At 38.8% G+C, this 24675-nt stretch overlaps 1 protein-coding gene across 5 annotated transcripts in view; it reads left to right on the top strand.

Annotated features, from left to right (window-relative positions):
- LOC120767909 (serine-rich adhesin for platelets) overlaps positions 1–24675 on the top strand; it is a 174246-nt gene that overhangs the window by 20339 nt on the left and 129232 nt on the right. For 3 of the 5 annotated variants that reach the window (XM_040094265.1, XM_040094262.1, XM_040094266.1), the window contains exon 4: positions 46–6257. In XM_040094265.1, coding sequence (XP_039950199.1) covers positions 46–6257 — 6212 coding nt within the window. The remainder of the gene's footprint in view (positions 1–45; positions 6258–24675) is intronic. The other 2 variants (XM_040094264.1, XM_040094263.1) reach the window with 2 other exon arrangements.

The following is a 24675-nucleotide window of genomic DNA, read 5'->3' as shown; positions in this document are numbered from 1 at the left end:
TATAATTGCAGCCAATTGGATTTTATATAACTACTTTCTTTACAGATCCCGATTCGATCTCAGAGCGCGATTTCGCCTGTCCTGCTAAACGTGCGCGACGCTGCGATGACTTCATAATCGGCGGCCAGCTGAGCTCAGTCGCGCAATCCGCCAACACACAAACACAAAGCCAAGCAGCACAGCCTGTGTCGGGCAGTTACGATGATACAGTGCTCTTGCGTCGCACGCAACGTCCGTTTGATTTCAATGAGGCGAACAGCAACAGTTTGGAGCGCTTTCTTGCCTATGAAGCCTGCACACGTGACAGCTGGGGTCAGCCGACGCAGCCTGTGGTGCCGCAACGTAACAGCACCGGCAGTCGTCGTTTCGACGAATATTCCGATTCGGATAGCATATCCTATCACTCGCTCAGTCGTTCCTCCTCGCTGATACAGTTTGAGTCATTGGAACGACAGCTGCAACTGCAGGAGCAGCATGCGAGCATGTCCAGTTTGGGCAACTCGTCACCCTCGCTGCTCAGTTTCGATGGCGCACGCAGCACCGGCGCCTTGAATGGCGAAGACGGCGCACGTAGTGGAGGCAACAGTGGCAGCAATTCGGGCAATAATAGTCGACGTGGTTCGCAAAGCTCACTGCTGAAACGATTTGAGTCCTCCGATGGCCGACTGCATCAGACCTACTTCGATTTGGATAAGTTGAATTTCGATGATGATCAGCGTGTGCTATTCGGTGCGAGTAAGGCCAATTTAATGGAAGCGACGGTGGGTGAAGTTAAATCTGACTCTGAGTCATCTACCAGCTCGAGCACTTCATCAGGCAATAGCATTTTAACCGCATCCAAGCCCTCGGCAGAAGATTTGACAGACTCGAGTAGCACGGCGGGCACGCGTAATGGCCGCATCATGGCATTTCAGCGTGCCGGTAAGAGTTCAGCGGAGAATTTGTCGGAAGACTCGGGCTACTGTGAACCGTCGACGCTGCGACGCGCCAAATCGAAAAGTATACCAAAGAATTTCGAGAAATTCTGCGAGGAGGAGGAGGAATTCCAGCAGTACGACTACACCGTGGAAAGACATACCGTCGAGGCCATTGACAGTGTGACAAAAACCGTACATCCACAAGAGCAAGCACAACAACCACATTCCAAAAGCGTCCTCAACCACAATCACAATATAAACACCGATGTCGCGTCCACAAACCATTACGTCGTAGGGCATGATATATGTCAGCCAAAAATAAATGACGCCACATTCATCGTAGCAACGGACGACGAAACGTCATTCAGTGCGTCAACCACACCACCGCCACTACCCAGAACAGCACCACAAACACCATCGCTCAACTGCGGGGAAGACGAACATGAAGACGATGTGGACGAAAGTGATGAGGAGCGCAATTCAGATACAGAAGAAGCTATCGGCTCGCGCTATGTATCGGCGTGTCCAACGTATGAGCATGTTAAAAATAGCCCTACGCGAGAGACGACCGCTGCCGCTTTGTTGCTCGAACAGCGGCGCTCGTTGGCGCACTCGCCTTCGCCTGTGGCGTCTGATGTCTCGTCGTCGTCCGCGGCGTCGGCGTCATCAGGCAGCAGTTGCGGCACCGCGCGATCCAACACCTCAGCATCCACATGCGCATCGGCCGCCTCGTTCACATGGCTACCAACACCCAGACAATTGCAACAGCAACAACAACAACTACAATCACAATTAGAACGAACGCAATGTGAAACGCCAGCATTCGCCAAGTTAGAGCTATTAGCGGCGCAAAAGCGTTCGACTCTCGAGAATTTTTGTGCGAGTCTACGAAACAGTTTGCCAGATATACGCGACGCGTTAAGTTCTAAACCCTGCGATACAGTTAACGAAACATATTTTCCCGTTCTGCCGGAGAAACGCAACGGTAACGACGTGAACGACACATACGATACCAACGGCCACAGTCTGGAGCATGCACGGAGCGAAACGAAGACGTCAGAACATGAACTTATAGACATTGAACGGTTGGATGGTGGTGCAAATATAGCAACATACAATTTAGACGATTCGGACTTTAGTACGACATCGACACCGGCATCGGATTCAGCATCGGCGCGTGAAAGTCACAGTGACGAAACGGACAACGAGTCCACGCCAGAGGCTAGGAAACGACAACGTGTCTACAATAACACTGGCGGCGGTGGTGGTGTTGACTGTATTGGTGCAACCGAAAGTAGTGTTATTGGTGGTTTTGGAGGTTACGTCAGTGGCGGGCGGCGCATATCGAGTGTGCCAAGCGAACTAAATAAATTGGGACGCAGAAAACGTGTTAATACACGCTATAGACAGAGCAAATCATCACCCGAAGAGGAAGCCACAAGTGAAACTAGTCCCAGTAATTCCAGTGTAGACGAAGCTGAGGAAGAGGACTTTTTCGACACCGCGACCTCGTACCGTATACGACGTACTTGCAGTTGGTCCGAGCGGCGTGAACGCAATCTACAACGTTTTGAGGCGGCGTTCGGCGATAAAGCGCAACGTGAGGGTCAACGTCATTGGGCCAGTCAATCGCTGGGTCATATGAACGCTAGCTACCAGGACCTGACGCAACTTGATTATTCGGGCAAGCAACTGGAGGCGGGTAAACAGCGCATTAGTGTACAGACTAATTTGAAACGTTGTTGCGATTACTTAACGAGTGAGGGCGAAGGTGAACGCGACTCGGACAGCGAAAACATGGACACGCCCAAGAGCACGGCCAGTGCTGATTATGAACATATAATTTGCAAGGGCAATTTCTTGCTGGATGAACTGTCACAAATATACGATCGCAACGTTTCGATTTTGAATGATAAACCGATTGAAGCTGACGAGCATTTACTCTTGCCCACACGCGAAGACAACGCGGAACGTCCGAGCTGCAGCCCGCGTCCACCGCCTCGTCAGCGCAAACACTCCAACTCAAGTTATTCGGATATGGACAGTGTTGGTGGCAGTGTGGGTTGCGCCGACGAGCAAGTGGCCGTGGCGCAGCATGTGCAATTGACCATACGAAAGCCGCCCGCGCGCCAGAAGCACGCACGCAAATCCGAGGCCACACACAGTTTAATTAGTGACGCGCCATTATTTTCGAGTGATACAACAACCACAAATACATCGAGTGTGGCCTACGGCAAGACCTTCGATCAGGATCCAACCAATTTGCATACCAGCTATACCCAGAGTCTGGAGAAATGCAACTTCGATCCGAAAGAGCTGAGCAACAGTGAGTTGAATAAGTCCAATTCGATGCCGAAGCGTCGCTTCCACTCGCAAGCGAATGCCGCGAAACAGCGCAATATGGTATCCAGCACGCCGAACCTAAATGCCTACGATCCGCACGCGAACGATGTGGAGGACGACATGTACGTGTCCAGTGCACACACTTCAATGCACCAGCTGCCGCTGGCCGCCACACAGAAACCGCTGGGCATACTGCTTCCCGCAGGATCTCGCACCTCTTTCAGCAAGGAAGTCAGCTTTTGTCCAGTGGTCTCACAGTACTCCTGGCAAGAGCAATCCTCTGAAGAATACGGTGAACAACATCAACATCTAGATAATGAGCATGCGGAGGGAGCGGAGAAGCAAGAAGATACCGACGATGAGCTGCTGGACAATGCAGATGCTACGGTAATACAGAATACACGCGTTAATGAAATGATTGCGGCGCGCTATGCCGCAGAATTGAAGAGCGCGCTCGCCGCAGGCAACGCAACAAAGAGTGTCGCGCAAATAAAAGCGGTGCCAATTGAAAAAGTAAGAGCAATGATTATTGTAAGAGAGCGACAAGCAGCCGAAGAGCAAGAGCGAGAACGCGCGCGTCTGCAAGAGTGTCCAATAGGCTTCGGAGAGAGTGACGCTCAAGAGCAGGTAGAGAGCAGTCTTGGCGTGGAAAAAACATCGCACAAAGCCACTGACTACAGCGTTGAGACAAAGGGAGAAGCATTAAAACTCGACTCAAACGACGCCGCTGTCGCTAGCAATGCAGACTACAGTGAAACGGTGAACACTGGAACGGCGCAAGCGAATGTTAGTCACAAATCGACGATCATTGATGCAACAACGCATGTTGTACAGGCGGAACAAACGGTCACCGTAAAAGCAACTAGCGAAAGTAACGTTGTTAACGACGATAGCGACAACGACGCGCAATCTAATCGGAATAGCAGTTTTAGCGGTGCCAGTGGGGGTGCGGTCAGCAGCAACGATAACGCCAGCGATAGTTATAACTCGACTGTTAGCGGTGCAGAGCCAACGCGTCCGCTCAGCATACACCTGCCGATATTGAGTGAGCCGCCCATAAATCGCGCGCATCACATACTCTACGCGTCGCAGCAGTTGCTCGACAAGTTCGAGCGTCGCGAAAGTGAGCAATATTACGGTCAAAATAACGGGCCCAAGTGTGAAAGTGCTATAGGGGGTGTGGGCGTGGGCGTGGCCGATAGGCGTGCGAAAAGTGTGGGTAATTTGAGTGCGGCGCAAACTGCACGCTACAGAATGTCGAACGCAACCGTGGGTGTGGGTGGTCAAGGCGGCAGCAGTGCTGCGGCGGCCAACAACAACAATGAACTCTTGAACAAAAAATTCAAGGATGAAAAACATCCCAGTTCGAAAGGTTTCCTGTCGCGTTTCGCGCACGGCTTGCGTTTCTCGCTGAGACGCAAAAATAAAAAACAGTTGCAACAACAACAGCAACAACAACAGCAATTGCAGGAGCAGCAAGACGGCGGCGAGCTGAACGGTGTGGACAAGTCTACAATGCGTAAGAGTTTCGGTAAGTCAGCAACATTGCCACATATAAAACAACAACAAAAAGCACAACAGCAACAAAAACAAGCGTCTGTACAACAAATTAAGTCGTCAACGCAAAATAACACTAAACGTGCAACCGCTCAAAGCGGCCCCGACTATATTTACATACCGCTAAAAGGTCCTATACCACCAGCAGGTACATTTCCACAACAACAGCAACAACCACCATCGCCAACGACTTCAGCGAACGGTAGCAATTCGGCTACATTGCCGGCCAACTTCAGTCCAGCTGACGCAAAAATTGCTACCAACAAACAACAAAAGCCGGCAGCAGCAACAACAACAAATGCAAACAATAACAACAGCGCCACCAACGGCAACGCGAAAACCACCACTATCAACTCGAACAAAGGCGGCAGTGACAAGAATACTATGCGCGCCATCACAGACCGTAACGGCGAGCCGCTAGTTACCGGCAAACCGCCGAAGCCCTATCGTTACGGCAGCATACCGGCCACCACCTCTAGCACGACCATAATCACCAAATACTTTGGCAGTGGCCGACGACAGGGCGGTGGCGGCGGTGTGCCGGCACATGCGCAGAAGGATGGCAATGGCATGCCGAATGCAGCCAACTTCAAGTCGCGTAGTCAATTCTACACTGATTTCCTCGATGCCGAACGTTCGTACTACGATGACGATGAAATCGAAAAACAGTTAGATGCGGGCTTGCAAGCGAACGGTAACGCAGTCACAGCAACGGCAACGCCAACAAACGACGCGCCCGCTAATGTGACAAACACGTCGGCCGTAACGGAAGTGCTGTCACAACAAACGGGAAAAGAAAACAATCAACGCGACGCAGATAGTTCGAGTGAAAACGCGAGCGTTGCAACAGCAACAACAGAACGCAAATATTCGGTGGAATACGAGACTCCGTCGGCGGCACTAGAGACGGCTCAAGTCGCTTACTCCTTGCCGGGTGTTACACGCGAAACCGTTATGTTATTAACAACCGGCGCAACCGGTTCCGGCGTGTCGAATGCCGGCGACGGCAACGGACGCATTGTCGCGCCCACCTACACAACCATGTCGAACGCGTATTTGCAACATACCAATAACAATAACAAAATCGGTTTAATCGAAACCAATTTGGACACACACGAAACGGTCATATCGGGTAAGACGCGTTCGCTGGTGGACATTGTCGGTCCACAGCAGCATCAACAACAGTACGTGGTTGTTGGTGGCGCCGGCGGTGGCGGTGTGGCGAAACGTTTGAACATGAGCGCGGCTTGTGGCGGTAATGCGGACTTGGATGAGGATGATGACGATGTGCGTGTTTACGGTCGCGATGTTGGTGGCCGGGGCGGTGGCGCTGTTGTCATCAAATCAACAACGGCTAATGGCAGTCAGATAGCGTCGGTGCGTCGTCCGCACAAAAGTATGGAATTCCTGTTGGACAAGGAAAATCAGAAAAATGTTTTGGTGAGTAAAGGCAATTTTTAGTTTACGTATATTGATTTGTTTTGCGTAAAGTAGTTATGTAGGCGGTAAATAATAGGTTACTTTATGGTCATATTTTCTTTTATACTATAACTTACAATATTTTTCCGTTGAATTTTAGTGAAAAAGCAAATAAAACATCATAAGAGACCAATTTGAGGGACATTAATTTTTTCCAAAAAAAAAAAAAAATTTTATCTATGAAACGAAATATTTTTTCAAGTAGTTGGTAGGGAGTTCTAAATTTTTCTATAATCTGATAATATGAAAAAAATAAAAAAGCTGTAAGACCTTACAAAAATGAGCTCATGCTTGCATAGGTTTTCTCAGATATGTATGTTTAAGAACCTATTTGTTAGAGTACCCAGCGAAAAAGATATTAGTTTTTTTGACCTACCCTAATATACTTACTTGTATACAATAAGTAAGGTTAGGTTAATCTGGTAGGCCAATGAGCCACGTAAAGAATCACAAAAATTTATAATATTTAAAATTTTATTTAATTTTTTTACTTCCATGCTAATATTTGTTGTTAATAACATTTTGTTTTTGGAAATCGGTTTTGTGATATCATACAGTGGTCGTTGAGACACATATCTCTAAAGTTAGTATGTTTTTAATTGTCTTGTGGTTGGAAAAGTAGATAACAATTACTAAAGACTTTTTTGTTTTTGTTTTTGAATTTGAATATAAGTATGTTTTTCTTTTTTATCATAAGAACTTAATGAGGTTTTATCAGTATATGTTGTGATAAGCATTTTCAAAGCTTAAAAATAAATTTTAAATTATTTTTTAATCCATTATTTTTACCTAGTCCAAAACTCAATGTTTTTTAGATAAAAATTTTATCGCATTGTAATTAGAAAGTACCAGGAAATTGTAAACAAAACACAATTTATTTAGTTTTTTCATCAATATTTATTTTGTCGCTGCGTGTGTCCTAGACATGGAGCCCATCCAACGCCGTCCACGCCACCTTCGCTGCAGTTCATAACGGCTTCGTATGTGACGGAATCTCTAACTCTTCCACAACCTTTGCTCAAAGATTCTCAATTGGCTTAACGCCAATTGTTGATAAGATTTCGTTTTTCTTTAGAGCAGTGTCTGGAACAGCCAAAAAAAAAACGTTTTAAAATCTAAAGACCTATGTATTCACTAAAAAAAACTGTTTACGCAATTGACTGTATTTACATTTTCACTTTTTAGTCAAAACTTTTCAAAAACAGCACAGCAAAAAACAACGCAACACAAAATATAACGCCACTTCATAAATATGATAACTTTACAAAAATTAATTTAACAATTTTTCTTTGCCTCAATATAATAACCAATATATAACCAAACCTCAATTTAATATGAGTGCATGATAACCAATATACATATAACCGTTTTATAACCAAATTTTGTTTCAATGTAAGTGGTTTCAATTATATCGTTCTTCCTTCGCCTGTAAACTTATGAAAACTGATGTTACGTCATTTTGCATTTTAGGTGACGATATGTGTATGTATATTTTTTTTTAATTTAACGCTATGTTCTGCGAAATAATCGAGGTAAAAAATAAATCTAATTGGAAAAATATAAAAAATTTCAATAATTATTATAGATCGGACATTAATTTAATAATTTTGTTAATTAATGAAATAATAATTATTATTAAAATTTTTATATTTTTATTTTTTCATAATTATTATTAATTAAATTAATTTAATAATTAATGTTAATTAATTATTATTATTTTTTTATTTAAATAATTTTGAAAAATTATTTTATGTTTTAATTTTAAAAATGAAACGAAATTTAATTGCATTAATTTAATTAATTTGCTTCGAAAGATTAAAAACAAAAAACTGTACAAAATTAATATTTCAGTCATAACACACCAATAAATAGAATGTTAATATGTGAATAACTAGTTTTGAGATTAAAAGCTAATGAGTTGTTTACCTATGGATTTATGTGGTTATGTGTGTATGTGTTTGTCATATAAACAATACACTAATTGACTGATATGCAGCCATAAGCATGCATGTATGCGTACAATAATACAGAAACACATTTGAAAGCGTATTTTCATTTATATTCACATATATACATACTCATACACACATACATCACAGAAAACACGTGAGCTGCCATCACTGGTAAACAATTTTGTTTTTAATTACGCTACAATGCTTTGCACAATCACTTTGCTGAGCTCATCTTCTCACAGCCTTTTTTCCGCACAATAAATAATCATTTCTAATTGCGAAAATTTACAGTTCGTCTACCCGCAAAGGCATTTGCGCCTCCCTTCGCTGCTTTCAAATCATTTAACTCAATCATATTTTTCCGCCTTGTCACGGTGGTATGTCAAGTGCTTAGTAATAATTATCTCAAGGGGCGAAGAGCCACAAAAACAACTTAAGTAACTATGTAAACAAGCCTAAACCCGCACAGCGCTCATGCCGAGCAACCTTGCGACAAATCGATGATCAAAGACACACACGCACTTGTCCACAAAGTGGGTGGGTAACTGCTAGTTGCATGTATGTATGTATGTGTGGGTGTGTGTGATATAGGCGTAGGGTGTATCCCCATTTCACCGCAAATATGTGCCAATGTCATCTAACCGTTATGGGTGCAACTGGCTTAAGTGTGCGCACACGCGTATATAATGTGTGTGCAGTCATGCATGCATGTGTGTGAATACTCAAAAAGCTAATATGTATGTATGTCGATTGGCAGTAAACCAAATAGTTTGCGCGCCTGACTGCTGCTAACCAGTCACCAATCTTATGCTCAGCAACATTTGGCTGGTGCATTGTTGAGCATGTTTGTTTTTCGCGTTATTGTTTGTATTTTTGTGTGTATATGGTTGAGATTTTGTTGCATTGATAGGGATTTTGGCGAAATGGCATGATGTAATAACACTAAATAACACTCATATGACGGCTTAACTGCCACTGAGAGCATGAGTAGCTGCGGATCTTCAGATTTGAGTATGTGAAATACAGTTATTATGGTTTGTTGCAGTGTTTTAAAAGATTATTTCGGCTGCAATGAAGCTATAATACCCTTCACAGGTATATTTCTGATATCAAAAAGGGTATAAAAAGATTTTTTATCCATATTTTGAACGGTCAATTTGTAGGGCAGCTATATGCTATAGTCATTCGATCTTAACATTTTCCTTAGAAATTGTTATTGTTTCCTTGGACAGTTATTCATGCCAAATTTCGTAGAGATATCTTGCCAAATAAAAAAGTTTTCTATACAGGGACTTGATTTTGACTGTTCACTTTGTATGTCAGTTATATGCTATAGTAGTCCGATCTTAACCCTCTACCGCATGGCCATCTTCTTTATGAAAAAAAAAAATAAAACTCCACTAATATACGTTTATTTTGAATCCATTTACATATATTTGTAGAAAAAAATATTTTAAAATGCATATTTTACCAGAAAATAAAAGACGCCATATATGGCTCTCTATGCATACAAAGTTGCTTGGAGTGTATTACTTTTACTCAGTGTGGAAGCGTGTGAAACAGTTTCGTTTGTCATTGTAGCACAGGAATACATTACATTTCTCACAAAAAGTATACGAACGGAATGAGCAGTCATTTTGACAAAGTCTACTTTTCATCCATTTCGGAAAGTGTCCAATACAGTCGGTACGTATAGAATTCAAAGGAAAGTCTTGACGATTACCCTTTTTGGTGCCTTCTCTGCTTGTTGTCGGAGATGAAGAGTTTGATACCGATGCAATTGGACGCCCTCGTTTTCGGGATTTTCCTACCTTGCAAAGATGTTCGCTCACTGCAAGTTTGAAATTAAATAACGGCATAAATTTCCCTGACTTACGGCGCCACAAGATCCAAGAATTTACAAGGCACATATCAATCATGTGGAAAAAAATCTTTTTGTACCAAACCTTAGTGCGTAAATGAATTCTATAAAGACCAAGTAGTGAATCAAGCAAGTCTACGCCGCCCATATAATTATTGTAAACGTCGTCAGACTGTGGTGAATGAATTTCAATATACTTTTTCTCTTTTTTACTAAAACGTGTCTTTGTGGATATAGGTTGGCATCCAACGAAAGTTGAAAGAATATTTACTACCTTATTGTCAAACCAAGAAACGAGGCCCAGTTTGACCCCGTCGATTTTAGTTACCTTCTCCACCATGCTGCCTCTCCCCAACTTTTTCAATTCCTTTTCCGTCGGCATCTTACAGTAAGGGACTCGATTAAGTCTTACCGTACCCAAAAACAAACATTTCCGCTGATTCCCAGATTCGGTGATCTCTCTGGATGTTTATCACTTTGTGCTCCAGCAAATATATCAAAATCGTAGCTAAATCCTGAAACTCCACTTAAAACAAAATTCTTGAAACCCCATTTGTGCGGTTTGGCCGGAATGTATTGTTTTAGATGATGTCGGCACTTTGTGGGAATTATTTGCTCATCCACAACCAGTTGCTCCTCTTTTGGTATGAGCAGTACCTTTTCACGGGTTTTATTTAGAAGTGGTCGAACTTTGAACAGCTTGTCAAATCCATCTTCACCTGGCGATTTCATATCCTCATTGTTGTTGAAATGCAAAAAGCGTTTAATGTTTTCCCATCTATTGCAAGTCATGATGGTGCGTACAAATTCTTGGCCAACTGTAGTATCCCAATAATGCCTCGACGATGGTAATTTCATCAAAGACATGTATAAGACTATGCCTGAAAACAAATTTTCACTAAGTTTCTCCACAGTGTTTACGCTGAACTCACCTATAAATTGCTCTATTTCGCTCTTAGTAACATTTGCCGGCTTATTTATGTCTTTTTGCAGCGCAAGTACATATGTTCGATTGTTCAACTATAAAGTTTATCAAATTTTCGTCAAAGAAAAATTGAAAGAACTCCGCTGGCGTCTCTACTTCATCGATAAAACTTGGAAGCTCCATGTCTCCTTGAAATGGAAAGTTTTCACTTAAATACGGGGGCAAGTTATTTTCTTTCCAGTTTGGTGGTTTCGATTTTTTAGCGCGTTTTGCGTTTGAGCTACTAGGCTCATCATATACGTCTTCGGAACTGCTTTCATCGGTCTCCGATATATATACATCTTCCTGGCCAGAAACTTGTGCTCCAACAACTTCTTCATCTGATTCGGATATATAATCATCATCGCTTTGAAGCCCATTATCGACTACATTTACATATCTTAAATTTCCATAAAACGATCTTGCATCCATTTCTGAAAAATGTTTACTAAAATGCTTGAAAGGCCACATATGTCTTCGTCAGCTTTTCCAAAAATAGTATGTACTGCATGAAAGGCCATATATGGCTTTGTCCGATTTTGCACAAAAGCGTGCCTATAGTACCCACCTTCCAATCGGTTTGTATTTTTATTGTGTGAACACTATGTTTTTCCTTCGAAAAATAATTTTTTCTCAGAGAAAAGTCTTAATTTTGATGATAAAAATTTTGTCCAAAACACCGCGAAATACACTTAGCGTTACTCATGTGAGACACCTTCACAAAATAAACGAAAACAACAAGCAAAACCTATCAAAATCAAACAGTATCTGAAATATCAACAAAGAATTGTCCAAAGAAAACTACCGTTACAAATTTGTTCTGCTAAATCACTTTGCTAGTGCAAAGCCAAATGCAACAAATCCCAAAACCATATATGGCGTTGTATGCGGTAGAGGGTTAACAATTTCTACGGAGCTTAAGCCGCTGCCTTGGACAATAAGCCATGCCAAATTTTGTAGAGATATCTTATCAAATAAAAAGGTTTCCAGATCAAGAACTTGAGTTCGACCAGTCAGTTTGTATGACAGCTATACCACATGATAGTCCGATATCGGCAATAAGGACAAATAAGCAGAAATTGCAGGGGAGAAAAGAATGTGTGAAATATTTCAGATTAATAGCTCAGAAATTTAGAGACTAATTCGGGTATAAACCGACAGATGAGCAAGCGGACAAGGTTGAATATTTATAGGATCTCTGACGTTTCCCAGTATATGTCAATTCTTTATAGGATCTCCGACATTTCCTAGTGGTTGCTAAAACTTCTGGCAAACTTAATACTCCTTGATCAGGGTATATTAACTACAATACTAGAGATTGCATGAGAACAATTTTTCTAAAGGCCCATCTCTCTCGACTTTTTGCCAACAACTTTCAATTTTTCAGTAGTTCCTCCTCAGCATATCTGCACCACCACTTCCGTTACACACATTTGCCGTATATTTTAATTAAATTTCCGTACTTATCAAATTCCTACCACAAGAGCTGCGAGCAGTTGAGGAAAATCAATTTCCCATAATTCATGCAGTAACAAAGCGCTTTCTAGATTTGATTATGTGGCCGCGTTCTGCCTCCCCCACACGCCTCCAACTATTACGCCAGCTTTGGACAATAAATTTGGCATTAAAGACGCTTGAATGGCGCCGTGACAAGCCACATTGCTGCCCGCCGCTGGCGAAAATGTTTTGTGCGCGGAAGTTTCTTGTGGATTCGCCTTTCGCCACACCCACCAGCTTTCGCTGCTTACATAATTTTAGCTGCCACGAAAAAGGAAATGTTTATGAGAGATAATTGATTAGAAAAGTGGAAGAGAGTAAGAGAGTGCTATTTTTTTTTGTTTTTTTGTTGAAATATGGCAGCATTGCTGTTTTTGTAATTAAACATAACTGTAAAATAATATTTATGTAAAGTAAATTGTAAAATAATAAAAATTTTCATTGAAAGATATTCTAAATATTAAAAAAAAAATTGTTATTTTTTTATAATATTTTTTATGTAAAATATTTTTTTTTAATATTCTCAAAATTTTTTGAATTTTTTTATGTAAAAAATTTTTTTGGAACTAAAGATTTTCAAAATGGTTTAAAGATAAACTACAAAAATTCCAAAATAATTTTAATTTTTTTAAATTTCAATTTTTTCTAGGTAAGTTTTTTCTGTTAATTATTTTTTCGACTAAATTCTGTTTGAAAAAGCATACCAAAAAAATTTAATTTTTTATTTATTTTATTTTTTAAATTAAATTTCTTTTAAGAAAGTTTTTAAATTTTCAATAAAAAATTCGTTATCTAATTGTAGGAGACGTTACAGACAGCATCTTAATTGAGTCAATTAACAAATCTGCTGCACATATACTATATAGTACATAATTGACTCAATTGGGGACTTCACAAAGGCATTTTCTTCCCTTACTCGCACGTGTTTTTGGAACAGTCAACACTTTTCGAAACCATAAACAGCTTAAATTATCAGAAAAGCTCTATTTTTTATAAAAAACAATTTTATTAAATTCAGTTCAGCGAATTTAATGCAAATATTTGCATGTTTGCCTGAAAGCCCAAGTCAATATTGGCACTCAAACAATTATTTGTTTGCTTATTTTTGTTAGAGTATTAACAAACGTAAATATGTATATATGTAAATATGTACTTTTTTTATTGTTTGCCCACACACTTTTTCATTGTTTGCTATTTGGCTTGGAAAGTTTGTATCTCCATAGATTACGTATGTAAACCTTTCGCTCTCTCTCTCTTTCTGTCCCTATTGTGGTATATTTTTACATATAAACGTTCCTACCATATTTCTACACAGGCATTACATTCATTTTTACATTTTCGGACAATAAATATTTAATTTTGTTGGATTTGGTCGCCTTTATTTGCGGCAGTGGCGCCGCCTTGTCTTGTGAATCCTGCCAGCTCTTGCGAAATTCCTTAAAGGACACAACAAATAAACTGTTGCCATTTGCTTTCAGTGATTTTTCTCTCTCATGTGTGTTAAATTCTTCTTATTTATTTCGATTAAATTGCGCTGAACTAATTTGTGGCCTTGTAAAGCTGTGGAGCATGGCAGAAGTGAATCAAGTACAGATTATTTAGCAGCTACATATGTTTGTGATAGCATTTGACCTAAATTTTTCCACTCTATTTTTTGGTGTTGTTGCGTTTGCTTGAACGGCTTTAAAGGATTTTGAAGTATCTTGTAGTTAATCTCTCGAGGGAAAGGATATCTTTATACACGTTTATAAGCATATACTTGTATGTATTAAGATCAGGAGCTGCTATGAGATGGTTAAATTTCACCGGTTTTTTTGTTGAATACAGAATTTTTATCGATTTTGTGTGGTCCGTCACGTATGAGAATATTCAAATTTAATGAGAAAAAGGTTAGAAATTCGAACGAACTCTATATTTTAAGTATTGAGCGAAGCCCTTTCAAGAACAAAAGCAATCTTATTTGTATGGGCATATAGTCGTGGGATATCACATGATTTATTGTTCCGTAATATTTATTAACAGAAACAGTTAAAGTATTCTGAATATTCACCTACCCAGATATAAAAAGCCCTTAATCTTCTATCTAGAAATTGATGTGAGATTTAAAATCGTACCTATTGTACATCGATAAAATATTTATACCTACCCTGAGCAGGGTTCTGCCTCAAAGATTTCAACACCCAGAAGAAAACGACCTTCAGTTTTTGAGTCATCGCTCAGATATTTTACACAAGTCCTTACCTCCCAATAGAGCTACTAATTTGTCGGAATTGTCGATATTAGACAACTATAGCATATAGCTGCCATACAAACTGACCGATCCAATTCAAGTTTTTGTATGAAAATCTTTTTTATTTGACGAGATATCTTCGCCAAATTTGACCTGGAATATCGTCCAAAGCAACGCTTTAATTTCCAAAAAAATTTCGCAGATCGAGTAACTATAGCATATAGCTGCCATGCAAACTGATCGATAAAAATCAAATTTTTGTATGAAAACCTTTCTTATTTGATGATATATCTTTCCAAAATTTAGCACAAAATATTCTCCAAGACAACGCAATAATCTCCGAAGAAATTATTCAGATCGAAGCACTAAAGCATATAGCTGCCATACAAACTGTCGATCAAAATCGTATTCTTGTATGCAAAGTTCATTATTTGTGAATCGTATACTGTTATTTACTTCTGCTTTGTTATCATTTTAATTCTTTCTTACAATTCTTTTTTCACTAACTACTATAAATATATTACCCCCAAGGATTTCGGGAAATTACCAAAGCCATAATAATAATTTGTATTCAAAAATACTTCTTTCCATTAATTTACTAAGATATGAGCCCTCTCACTTACGCAGACAGTCTGCAATAACAAGCGTCCATGAAAATTAAGTGAATCACCGGGCTTCGCGTCCTATTTTTAGCCGCAGACTTTGTATCAAACTCATTTAATTGCAATGCATTAACACGTGAACGCCATTTGAAACGCATTTACGTACGAAAGTATATTTCTTATTACACACCATTCTCTTGTAGTTGTTGTTATCACATTTTGCTCGACCCATTTAATTGCATTGTCATGCACTGTTTGCATTTCGCTTTTAGCACAACATTTACCACTCAACAATTTTCCAGCAAAGAACCTCACACACACACGCAGCCATGCGCATATGCATACACGAGTGTCCGAAAGTAATGAAAATGCTGTGAATACTCACACGCGTTAGCGCTAACTCATAATCATCAACGGCGACGCGTCAGCGCTGTGAGCATTAAACAGTGTCAACGCAGCCACCAGCGTCATTGCATCTGCAATTATGTGCATATCCAAGTGCAATAACAATAACAACAGCTGCTAACCCTTTGGCTACTGTTTGCTGCTGCTTCTTCTCGCCCTCAGCTTCTGGAATGTTTGGTGGCAAGCAGACGCTGCGCTGCCGCACTTGGCATTGTAGCCACTTTTGTCCTTTGTTATTGTTATTGTGCTTGTATTATCCACTGCACCTTACCAAAGACGCATTAGCGACTTTAATGCGCTCACTAAGCCGGTTAGTGGCAATAGAAGTGAGTAACTTGACCTTACTGCGAGTATATACGAATCAACATGTATGCGTACTTATGTAGGTGTGTGTGTGTGTTTATGATTATGTATACTACCTGCATCTGTGTGTAAACCGTGTTATAATAAGTTGGGAAGATGCTCTTAGAAGAAAGAGTAGTTTTTACAAAAATATTTTGTACTAAAAGTGACGCCAGCTATATCAACTGTGGGCTCAGCAGCGCTAAATGTACGCTTTGCCTAGTATAATTTCCAAATCAGTGTGATATATAGATTGCGTAGATAAATAGAAGCAAAAATATAGTCATAAATCTAGTAGCCTCAGATGTACTAGTCGGTAACTAGTCACTCGCAAGTGAAATTATGTCCTAAATAAGTTCAAAGATACTCCAAAATTCTTAATTAAAAAATATTCACATAAAACCAACTAACCCCAAATGTACTAGTCTGTAAGTAGTCTCCCAAAAGTTTAATTGTGCAATAAAAAGGTTCACAGATACTCCGAAATTCTCAATTCAAAAATATATACAAAAAACCAACTAACCCGAAATGCACTAGTCGATAACTAGTCTCTCGCAAGTGCAATTTACCGCATAATGTTTCACAGACACTACGAAATTTCAAATTATATTCAAAACACCAACTAACCCTAAATGTACTATTCCGTCACTAGTTTGTTATAAGCTTAATTCAGAACATGGTGGTTCATAGACTAGCTGTAACATTCGCTGCCAAGTAAACGCTTGTTGAATTATAATTTTCAGTTGTTATTCTAATGCAACGTCAGCGGGGCGTCTACTTCTGAACTGCCCTCGGCGAATGACCGTGAAAAGTGATGACGTTACTACCAATGCAAGCGTTGGCGACATTCTTCTTACTTTTGTAACAATCTGTACATACAAAATATGTGTAAAAAGTATCTAAAATTGGTCTGCGACATATTCAGCGGCGCTTTTTACACGCTGCCGGCTTATATGTAAGTGTTTTTCCTTACATATGTTACTCTTGTCGACTTTCTCCTGTTATTGCGTTAATCTTTATTTGTTTATTATTCGTTCGTTAGCCAACTTCTAAGCCTCTTTCCGCGTCTAATGCGTGTCAGTGTGTAGTAAATTGCTTTCGGTTGCCAATGACGATGACAATGACTTTAGTGAGGGTAATTGCTGGCATGACGCTGAAGACGCAGTGAGATAAGATGGCTTATTATCATATTTATTTATATATGTACATACATAACTACATATGTGATATATGTACTTACCGCAGTAGTAAAAGCCATTTCGAGATTCCCTACTTTTTTAAAGAAAAAACACAGAGACTTCAAATATGTTATAAAGAGGAATACTTTCTTTCATTCGAAAGAACATTTTTTCGCATTTATTTTTTGAAGATTACCTCTTTCAAATGTTGGCGGTGGCTACGTCTCAGGTGGTCCATCCATTGAACCCAATTTTCGATGACTCGTTCGAGCATTTCGACTGGTAACTAGCGAATGACGCGCGTAATGTTTTGTTTTAAGGCCTGAATCGGAGCGAGACTATCGGCATAGACTTTAGACTTTACATACCCTCTTAAGAAAAAGTCTAATGGTGTGATATCAAACGAACTTGGTAATCAATCGACCGGGCTAAAACGTGAAATTATCTACTCATTGATGTGTTCTCTAAAAAAAATCCATTGATTGTTGCGATTTGTGGGAAGTGGCGCCGTGTTCTTGAAACCAAATGTCGCCGAGATCATGAGCTTCAATTTCAGGTATCAAATACTTGGATATCATGGCGCCATAACGGTCGTCATTGACGGTTGCGTTCTCACCGGCATAATTTTTGCAGAAATATGGACCGATGATTCCACCCCCACATAAACCACGCTAAGCCATTGCTTTTCTGGATGAAATGTCGACTCTTGAGATAGAAAAAGCTGAACAAAATTTGGCTCGAAAAGGTCGGATCTTCTTGGAACTTTTTAACGAATCTTAGAGTGGAGCGATGTCAATTGAGATTGAGTCGAGCGCCTTCAGTTCTTACACAAGCTATATTTTGTAAGCTTTCAATTTAAGATCTCGACGTAGAATGCGCCAGGTCGTTCCTACGGCAGTCCGAGCTACTGCGAACGGCGCCGAATCGACTGTTTAGTTAAGGGGTTATAGCTCGATTTTCCCTGAATTTTTTCAGAGAAAACTTTTAAACTTTTTGGACCAAAAAATTGTCTGCCTTCTTTGATCTGCTTAGTTAACTCACTAAATTCTCAACTTCATTTTATTTCGCTCCAAATTTTTCAAATTCCGAAACATTCATATAACCAAAAAATAAAAAGAATTAAACTGAAAGTGAGCGCCACAAAAATCAAAGCAGTACTACAAAAGCTCTAGTCATTAAATCTAGTTCGTCCAACAACAAATCAACTACCGACAGACAAACGAAAAACTGCCAATCACTTTTGCTAATCACCATACACAGTTAGACACATGAACTGACAAAGTCAAGTAAGACTAGAAATTTTGTTTTCTTTTTTGATACATTTTTTTTTTCAATTAATTCTAAAGTTAATGTCTCAGCTTTTTCCTGAAACTTTAAGCAAGCTTTATTGCTTTTGTCGCATATTTTCCGAAATTTTACATTTTATTTGCTGCCTTGTGTGTAAATATTACTATTTTTAATTGGCAGCAGCACTTTCACTAACCATTTCCGCTCGTTCACACACTTTGCAAACTTTTGACTTTTGAAGAAATAATTACACGCATGTATCTTTGTGTGCGTAAGCGTACCGCAAAGAAAAAGAAAACTTGTTTGTGTCATCTGCTGCTTTATGGGTGACAAACGTAAAGTTACGTGGCGTGTTTTTTATTATAATTTTTTTGACTGCCAGAAGTGCCTAGTTGGGCTCGCCAATAAGCATCAGCGGAGCGCCCATAAACTGTCAATTAAAAAGTTTGCACACATTTTATATATTTTCATTACTTTCGGTTTTTGCTCAGCGGCGCATAAGGCACCGATTTATGCCACACAGCAAGCGGACGCAGCTGCCGCAGTAACTGCTGAATAAGGCTGTGCACACAGTGCAGCAAAGAAGTGGCAAACAGAAATAAGACAAAGCGAGTATAAGTCATGAGGAAACGCCTGCCTGCAGTCATATGTTGTTTTTATTGCTATGCCGATTTGATATGTATGTACTATAAGCTAATGATCATTCATGCGATTCACTATGTACCCAGCCTTATGGCAGTTTCCTCTGCTGCGGCTATTATAATGTTTTTCATTTCGCTTCATTTCACTTCATTTCTTTATAATGGTTTTTTTTTGTTTTTTTTTTCGCTTATTTTCGCTGACGTCTTGACATAAATTGTCGCTGTTTGCTAATAAGGAAGTGGGCTATCAAACGCCTAACTTTATACTTACGCGCATACTTGTGTGTATTCATGAGTTTTATGCGCCTTGTTTGTCGGTGGTTCGCCTCAAAGCCTCAAACGCGCTTATAAGCCGCATTGTGGGCATTTCACTGTTGTTCAATTGTTGCCTTTGCAACAAGTTTTGTTTCCAACTTGCCAATATAAAAACAACAGTGGATTTGGTGAATTTTTCACTTTTGGAACTTTTATGCGCTGGAAATGAAAGTTCAAACCGTTATTTTGCTGAAAATTCGTGAAGCTTTGTGATTTATTTTGATTACTTTCTTTGAGTAAGGAAATTACAAGCACTGCCTTTTTAGTAATTAACTAAATTGTGGTGGTATTTGAAGTTCGAGATTTAAATTAAATAAACATGATTATAATACCGTTCACTGGTGCCTTTCTTATATCATAAAAGGGTATAAACAGATTTTTATCTCGATTTTGAACGGTCAGTTTGTATGACAGCTATATGCTATAGTAGTTCGATCGGAACAATTTCTTCGTAGATTATAGCGCCGTCTTGGGGAAAACTATATGCCGAATTTCGTAAGGATATCTTGTTAAATTAAAAAGTTTTCCATTGAAGGATTAATTTTCATTGAGAAGTTTATATGACAGCTATATGCTATAGTATTCCAATCGGAACAGTTTCTTCAGGGATTGTACGATCTTCTTGGGGAAAAGTGTATGCCGAATTTTGTAGGAATATTTTGCCAAATAAAAAAGTTTTCCATACAAAAACTTATTTTTATCGGTCGGTTTGTGTGACAGCTATATGTTATAGTTGTCCGATCGAAACTATTTCTTCGCAGATTGTAGCGGTGTCTTTGAAGAAAATGTACACCAAGTTTCGTGAGGATATCTTGTGAAATAAAAAAGTTTTCCATAAGGACTTCATTTTCATCGGCAAGTTTATATGGCAGCTATATGCTATAGTGGTGTAATCGGAACAATTTCTTTTGAGATTATAGCGCCGTCTATGTCAAAAATGTGTCCCAAATTTCGTGAGGATATCTTGTCAAATAAAAAAGTTGTCCATACAATAACTTAATTTTGACCGGAAACTGACTTTTTAAGACAGAGTCCTCATAAACAGTTTGCCCTTTCTTGATATGATTCGATCACTAACAGATTGCACCAATAAAGCGACGATTCCACTCATAAGACAGTCTGCTTTATCGTGCTGTTTTCTGACGGTTCTCCACCGATTGCTTCCAGAGACCAATAATGACCAATAATCATTATCAAATATATTGGCACCTAAAATGCAAAATAACATAACATCCCTTTGGATAAGTTTACAGGAGATATAATAGAAACCACTCATATTGAAACAAAGTTTGAGTTTTGGTTATATATTGGTTATCATGCACTCCTATTGGCTTGAATTTTGGTTATGAAATGGTTACATATATATTGGTTATTAAATCTGACAGCAATTTTCGATTTTTGTTTTGTATGATTCGCTGTTTTGCATTTTAGGTGGCGATAGTTTTGAGTAAAAATTGTATAAATATCCTATAAACCCCACTTCCTCACTTGGTTATAATAAAGTTGTTGCCGTCCAGCTTCCTCAAACTTCAATACAACTTTATAATCAAGCCTGTACCGTTACAAAAACCAATTTTAACACAACCGCTAAAACAACAACAACAATAAATTAATGTTTATAAGCAAAGTGCATTTATGACAAGTGTAAAAGCCACAAGCATAAACAAAAACAAACAGCAAACTGCAAATGAAACATCAAAACCAGCTGTCAGACACCCGCAACAAATGTTAACAACAACAAAAACAAACCGCAGCAGTTGCAGTTTACTGCACAACAAAATCCGATAATGGCAATTAATAGCGGAGCATGTAAAAAATGCACAACAACAACAAATGTACAGCAAATGCACAATAAAGCGCCTGGCGCACGCGCCAAAGACACTGCAGCGCCGTCAAGCGCAATCAGCGTACCGCAAGCAAAATATACACATGAGGGCGCGCAACGGCATTTATGCAGCCATGCATGTGTGCGTGTGTGTAAATTTGTAGCATATTTGTGGGCGCTTGAAGCATTTTTAAACCTGCTCGCTGCATACTCTTGCCATCAACTGCGTCTTGCAGCATTTGCCTACGCAAGCAGACTGTTTTACATATTTGTTTTTGGTTTAAAAAATTTATTTCCTTTTTGTATTTGTTTAGCAGCTTTTAAATGCTGAAAGACACATGAATTCATTTCATTTAGAACCCCCTCGTTCATTTGCTCACCATTATCAGCGCCTGCTGTTTGCCAGCTGTGGCACGAAAATTTGTTTAAATGCCACTAATTCGTTCACAGCCTCAAAGGCATACGCCATACTTCAAAAATATATATTTATATATACAAACGTTGTTATGTATATATTGTCTTTGCTTTTGTTTGGGCGCTGAAACGTGTCAAGAAGGGGGTGATTCCATTTTTCGGAGTTATTTTACTCCTTTGCTTCATTTTCTTTAATGCACGCAATGCTGACATACATACATACGTATATACAGATTTACATACATACATAGTATATACATATTTACATATGTTATAATAGGAAACTTTATTTGTGTGCCTTTTCTTATCAGTTAGGCTTGTCTGCGCGCATTTAGCCAGCAGCACAAAGAAGCCAAGGTGGTGACGGCGGCGAAGGCGACCAATTGTCTTTTTAAATAAATATTTGTGGATTTATATAGAAGGGGGATAAGTATTTAACAAAAAAAATTAATAATCAAGTACTCACTCACACACACACATATGTATATAGATTAAGACAGAATAAGACATGTGTGAGTGGTATTTATGTTGACTGGCTTAAAAGCAGTTGAATTGTGTTTTGCTGCAAGTTGAAGTTAAAACCAAACAAATACTAACTTCGGCTGCACCGAAGCTAAGTATAATACCCTACACTGGTCCGTTTTTTATAACATAAAAGGGTATAAAACGATTTTTACCTTGATTTTGGTCGGTCAGTTTGAATGACAGCTACATATGTATATGCTATAGTGGTCCGATCTGTATAATATTTTCAAATATTATATCGTTGTCTTGGAGGATTTTTTATGCTAAATTTTATTTTATTTTTATTTTTATGAAGATATCTTGTCAAATAAAAAAGTTTTCCATACAAGAACGCTATTTTGATCGGTTAGTTTGTATTGCAGTTATATTCTATAGTGCTCCGATATAATCGCTTCCGACAAATGAGTAGCTTCTTAGGTAGAAAAGCATGTGCATGAATTTTCAGAGCAATATCTCAAAATCTGACTGACGATTTCGCTTATATACCGCTGAATAGACAGACAGACATGGCTAAATAGAATAAAGTCTTCCCTCTGATCCTTTATATAGCATAATCATATAACATATCGTCACCTAACATGCAAAATAACGTTACATCACTTTTAATAAGTGTGCAAGTAAAAGAAAACGATATAATGGAAACCATTCATAAATATTGAAACAAAATTTGAGGTTGAGTTCCTAACATAGAAAAAAACTTTGATCCCACAAGATAGAATTTTATTAAATTAAAATGAGTTCGAAACGTGAATCGACGTGAACGACAAAATCTGAATTCTACAATTTCTAAGACTGCTATAAACTAGTAGTTGTTTTTAAGCAAAAATTCGAGACATGTGTTCTTTTTTTCGTCTCACATTTATGTGTAAAGCAAACAATTACGCAGAAATAATAATTAAAATTCACACTTCATTCAAATTACTAAAGCAAAATGTATATTTCTGCCACTCGCAGCAATAATTTTGCATAATAAAATCCCACCATAGCACGATCGTATAATATCTACTATTTTATAGCGGATTTTATACCACGGCAGCTGATCATGGCACGAAATTTTCTATGTTCTCCATGTAAACTTCTGATATGAAGTAAATATTTTGACAACCAAATCTTTCAGCAGTCTACAACCAACATATACGCTCTCTTCTTGCACGCTCTTTCATTGCATACATGTGCTCTCAGCTACAGCATTGACGCTCTTTCGCTCGCCATGCGATGTTTTTGCGCTCCCTGCTCAGCTACCTGCTATCAATTTAGCCGTTCAGGTGCTAAATAGCCTCGTATTTTCCAGTTCAACAGCATAACCTCGCAATTGTCTTCAGTGATTTTCAGTTTTTCACACATGTCGTTGCCGTCTTCCTCGCAAATGACTATTGCCTTGAGAAAGTCGGGTATTATTTGCCTACATATGTTTTACATTTGCTACACTTTGCCCATAAACTTTGTACCCGCTTTGTGTAGATTTGTTTAGTAAGAATTTTCAGATTTTTCAGATTTTCTTGTCTTGCTTTTTTTTGCGTGTGTTCTCACAATGTCGCGCTCTTTGCTGGCTCTGTGTTTTATATACTCTTTAGTTGATATGCTCTTGCTTTGTTGGCGTCTACACCTGTCAACTGATGTATCTTTACAGTCTCGAGTGTGACATTTTTCCTCTTTAGTTTGTGTTGTTTTGTTTTCTACTATCAGTTGTTTGTTTTTCTTTTGGCTTATGTCAATTTTTTCTGGCATACATTGCCACATATGTACGTAACTCGGTCAATAATTTGCAAACTTTGTCCTCGTCTTTGCAGATTTGTTGTTGTTTGCACTGGCAGCCAGCTTGTTGGCTGTTTATTTTCTTAATGGAATAATAACAGATACAAAATATGATGAAAATTGCAAGTGAAAAGTATATAAATAGCATTATTGACTTGTGTGCCGTATGTGTGAGGGTGTGTGTAGTGGCTATGTTGGCCTGTTGGAGCTCTTTCGTTGGTTGTATGAAGAAAATTGGTTTGAGTTTTTTTAGTCACAGCAAACCTCAAAACGATTGCAAAAATAATTGAGAAATGGTTTGGAATTTTTTTTTTAAATTTTTTTTTAATAAAATTCTTGGTCCATATCTATCATTATATCATACGCATTTTTTATACATTTAATTTTTCAAGTTTTCGATTTTTCCTGTTTTTTTAATTTTTTATTTAAAAAATTTTAATTAAAAAAAAATGTTTTTGTTTGTTTTTAATATTTTTTTTTTAAATAAAATTCTTGGTCCATATCTATCATCATATATCTATAAACTTTATTTTTCAAGTTCTTGGTTTTTTTTTTGATTTTTTGGGTTTTTTTTTGAAACTCTCCC

Source organism: Bactrocera tryoni, chromosome 2, assembly GCF_016617805.1.
Source record: "Bactrocera tryoni isolate S06 chromosome 2, CSIRO_BtryS06_freeze2, whole genome shotgun sequence".
In the NCBI taxonomy this organism is placed as follows: domain Eukaryota; kingdom Metazoa; phylum Arthropoda; class Insecta; order Diptera; family Tephritidae; genus Bactrocera; species Bactrocera tryoni.
The sequence above is the reverse complement of the archived record's forward strand: the minus strand, read 5'-3'. Positions and strand labels throughout refer to the sequence as shown.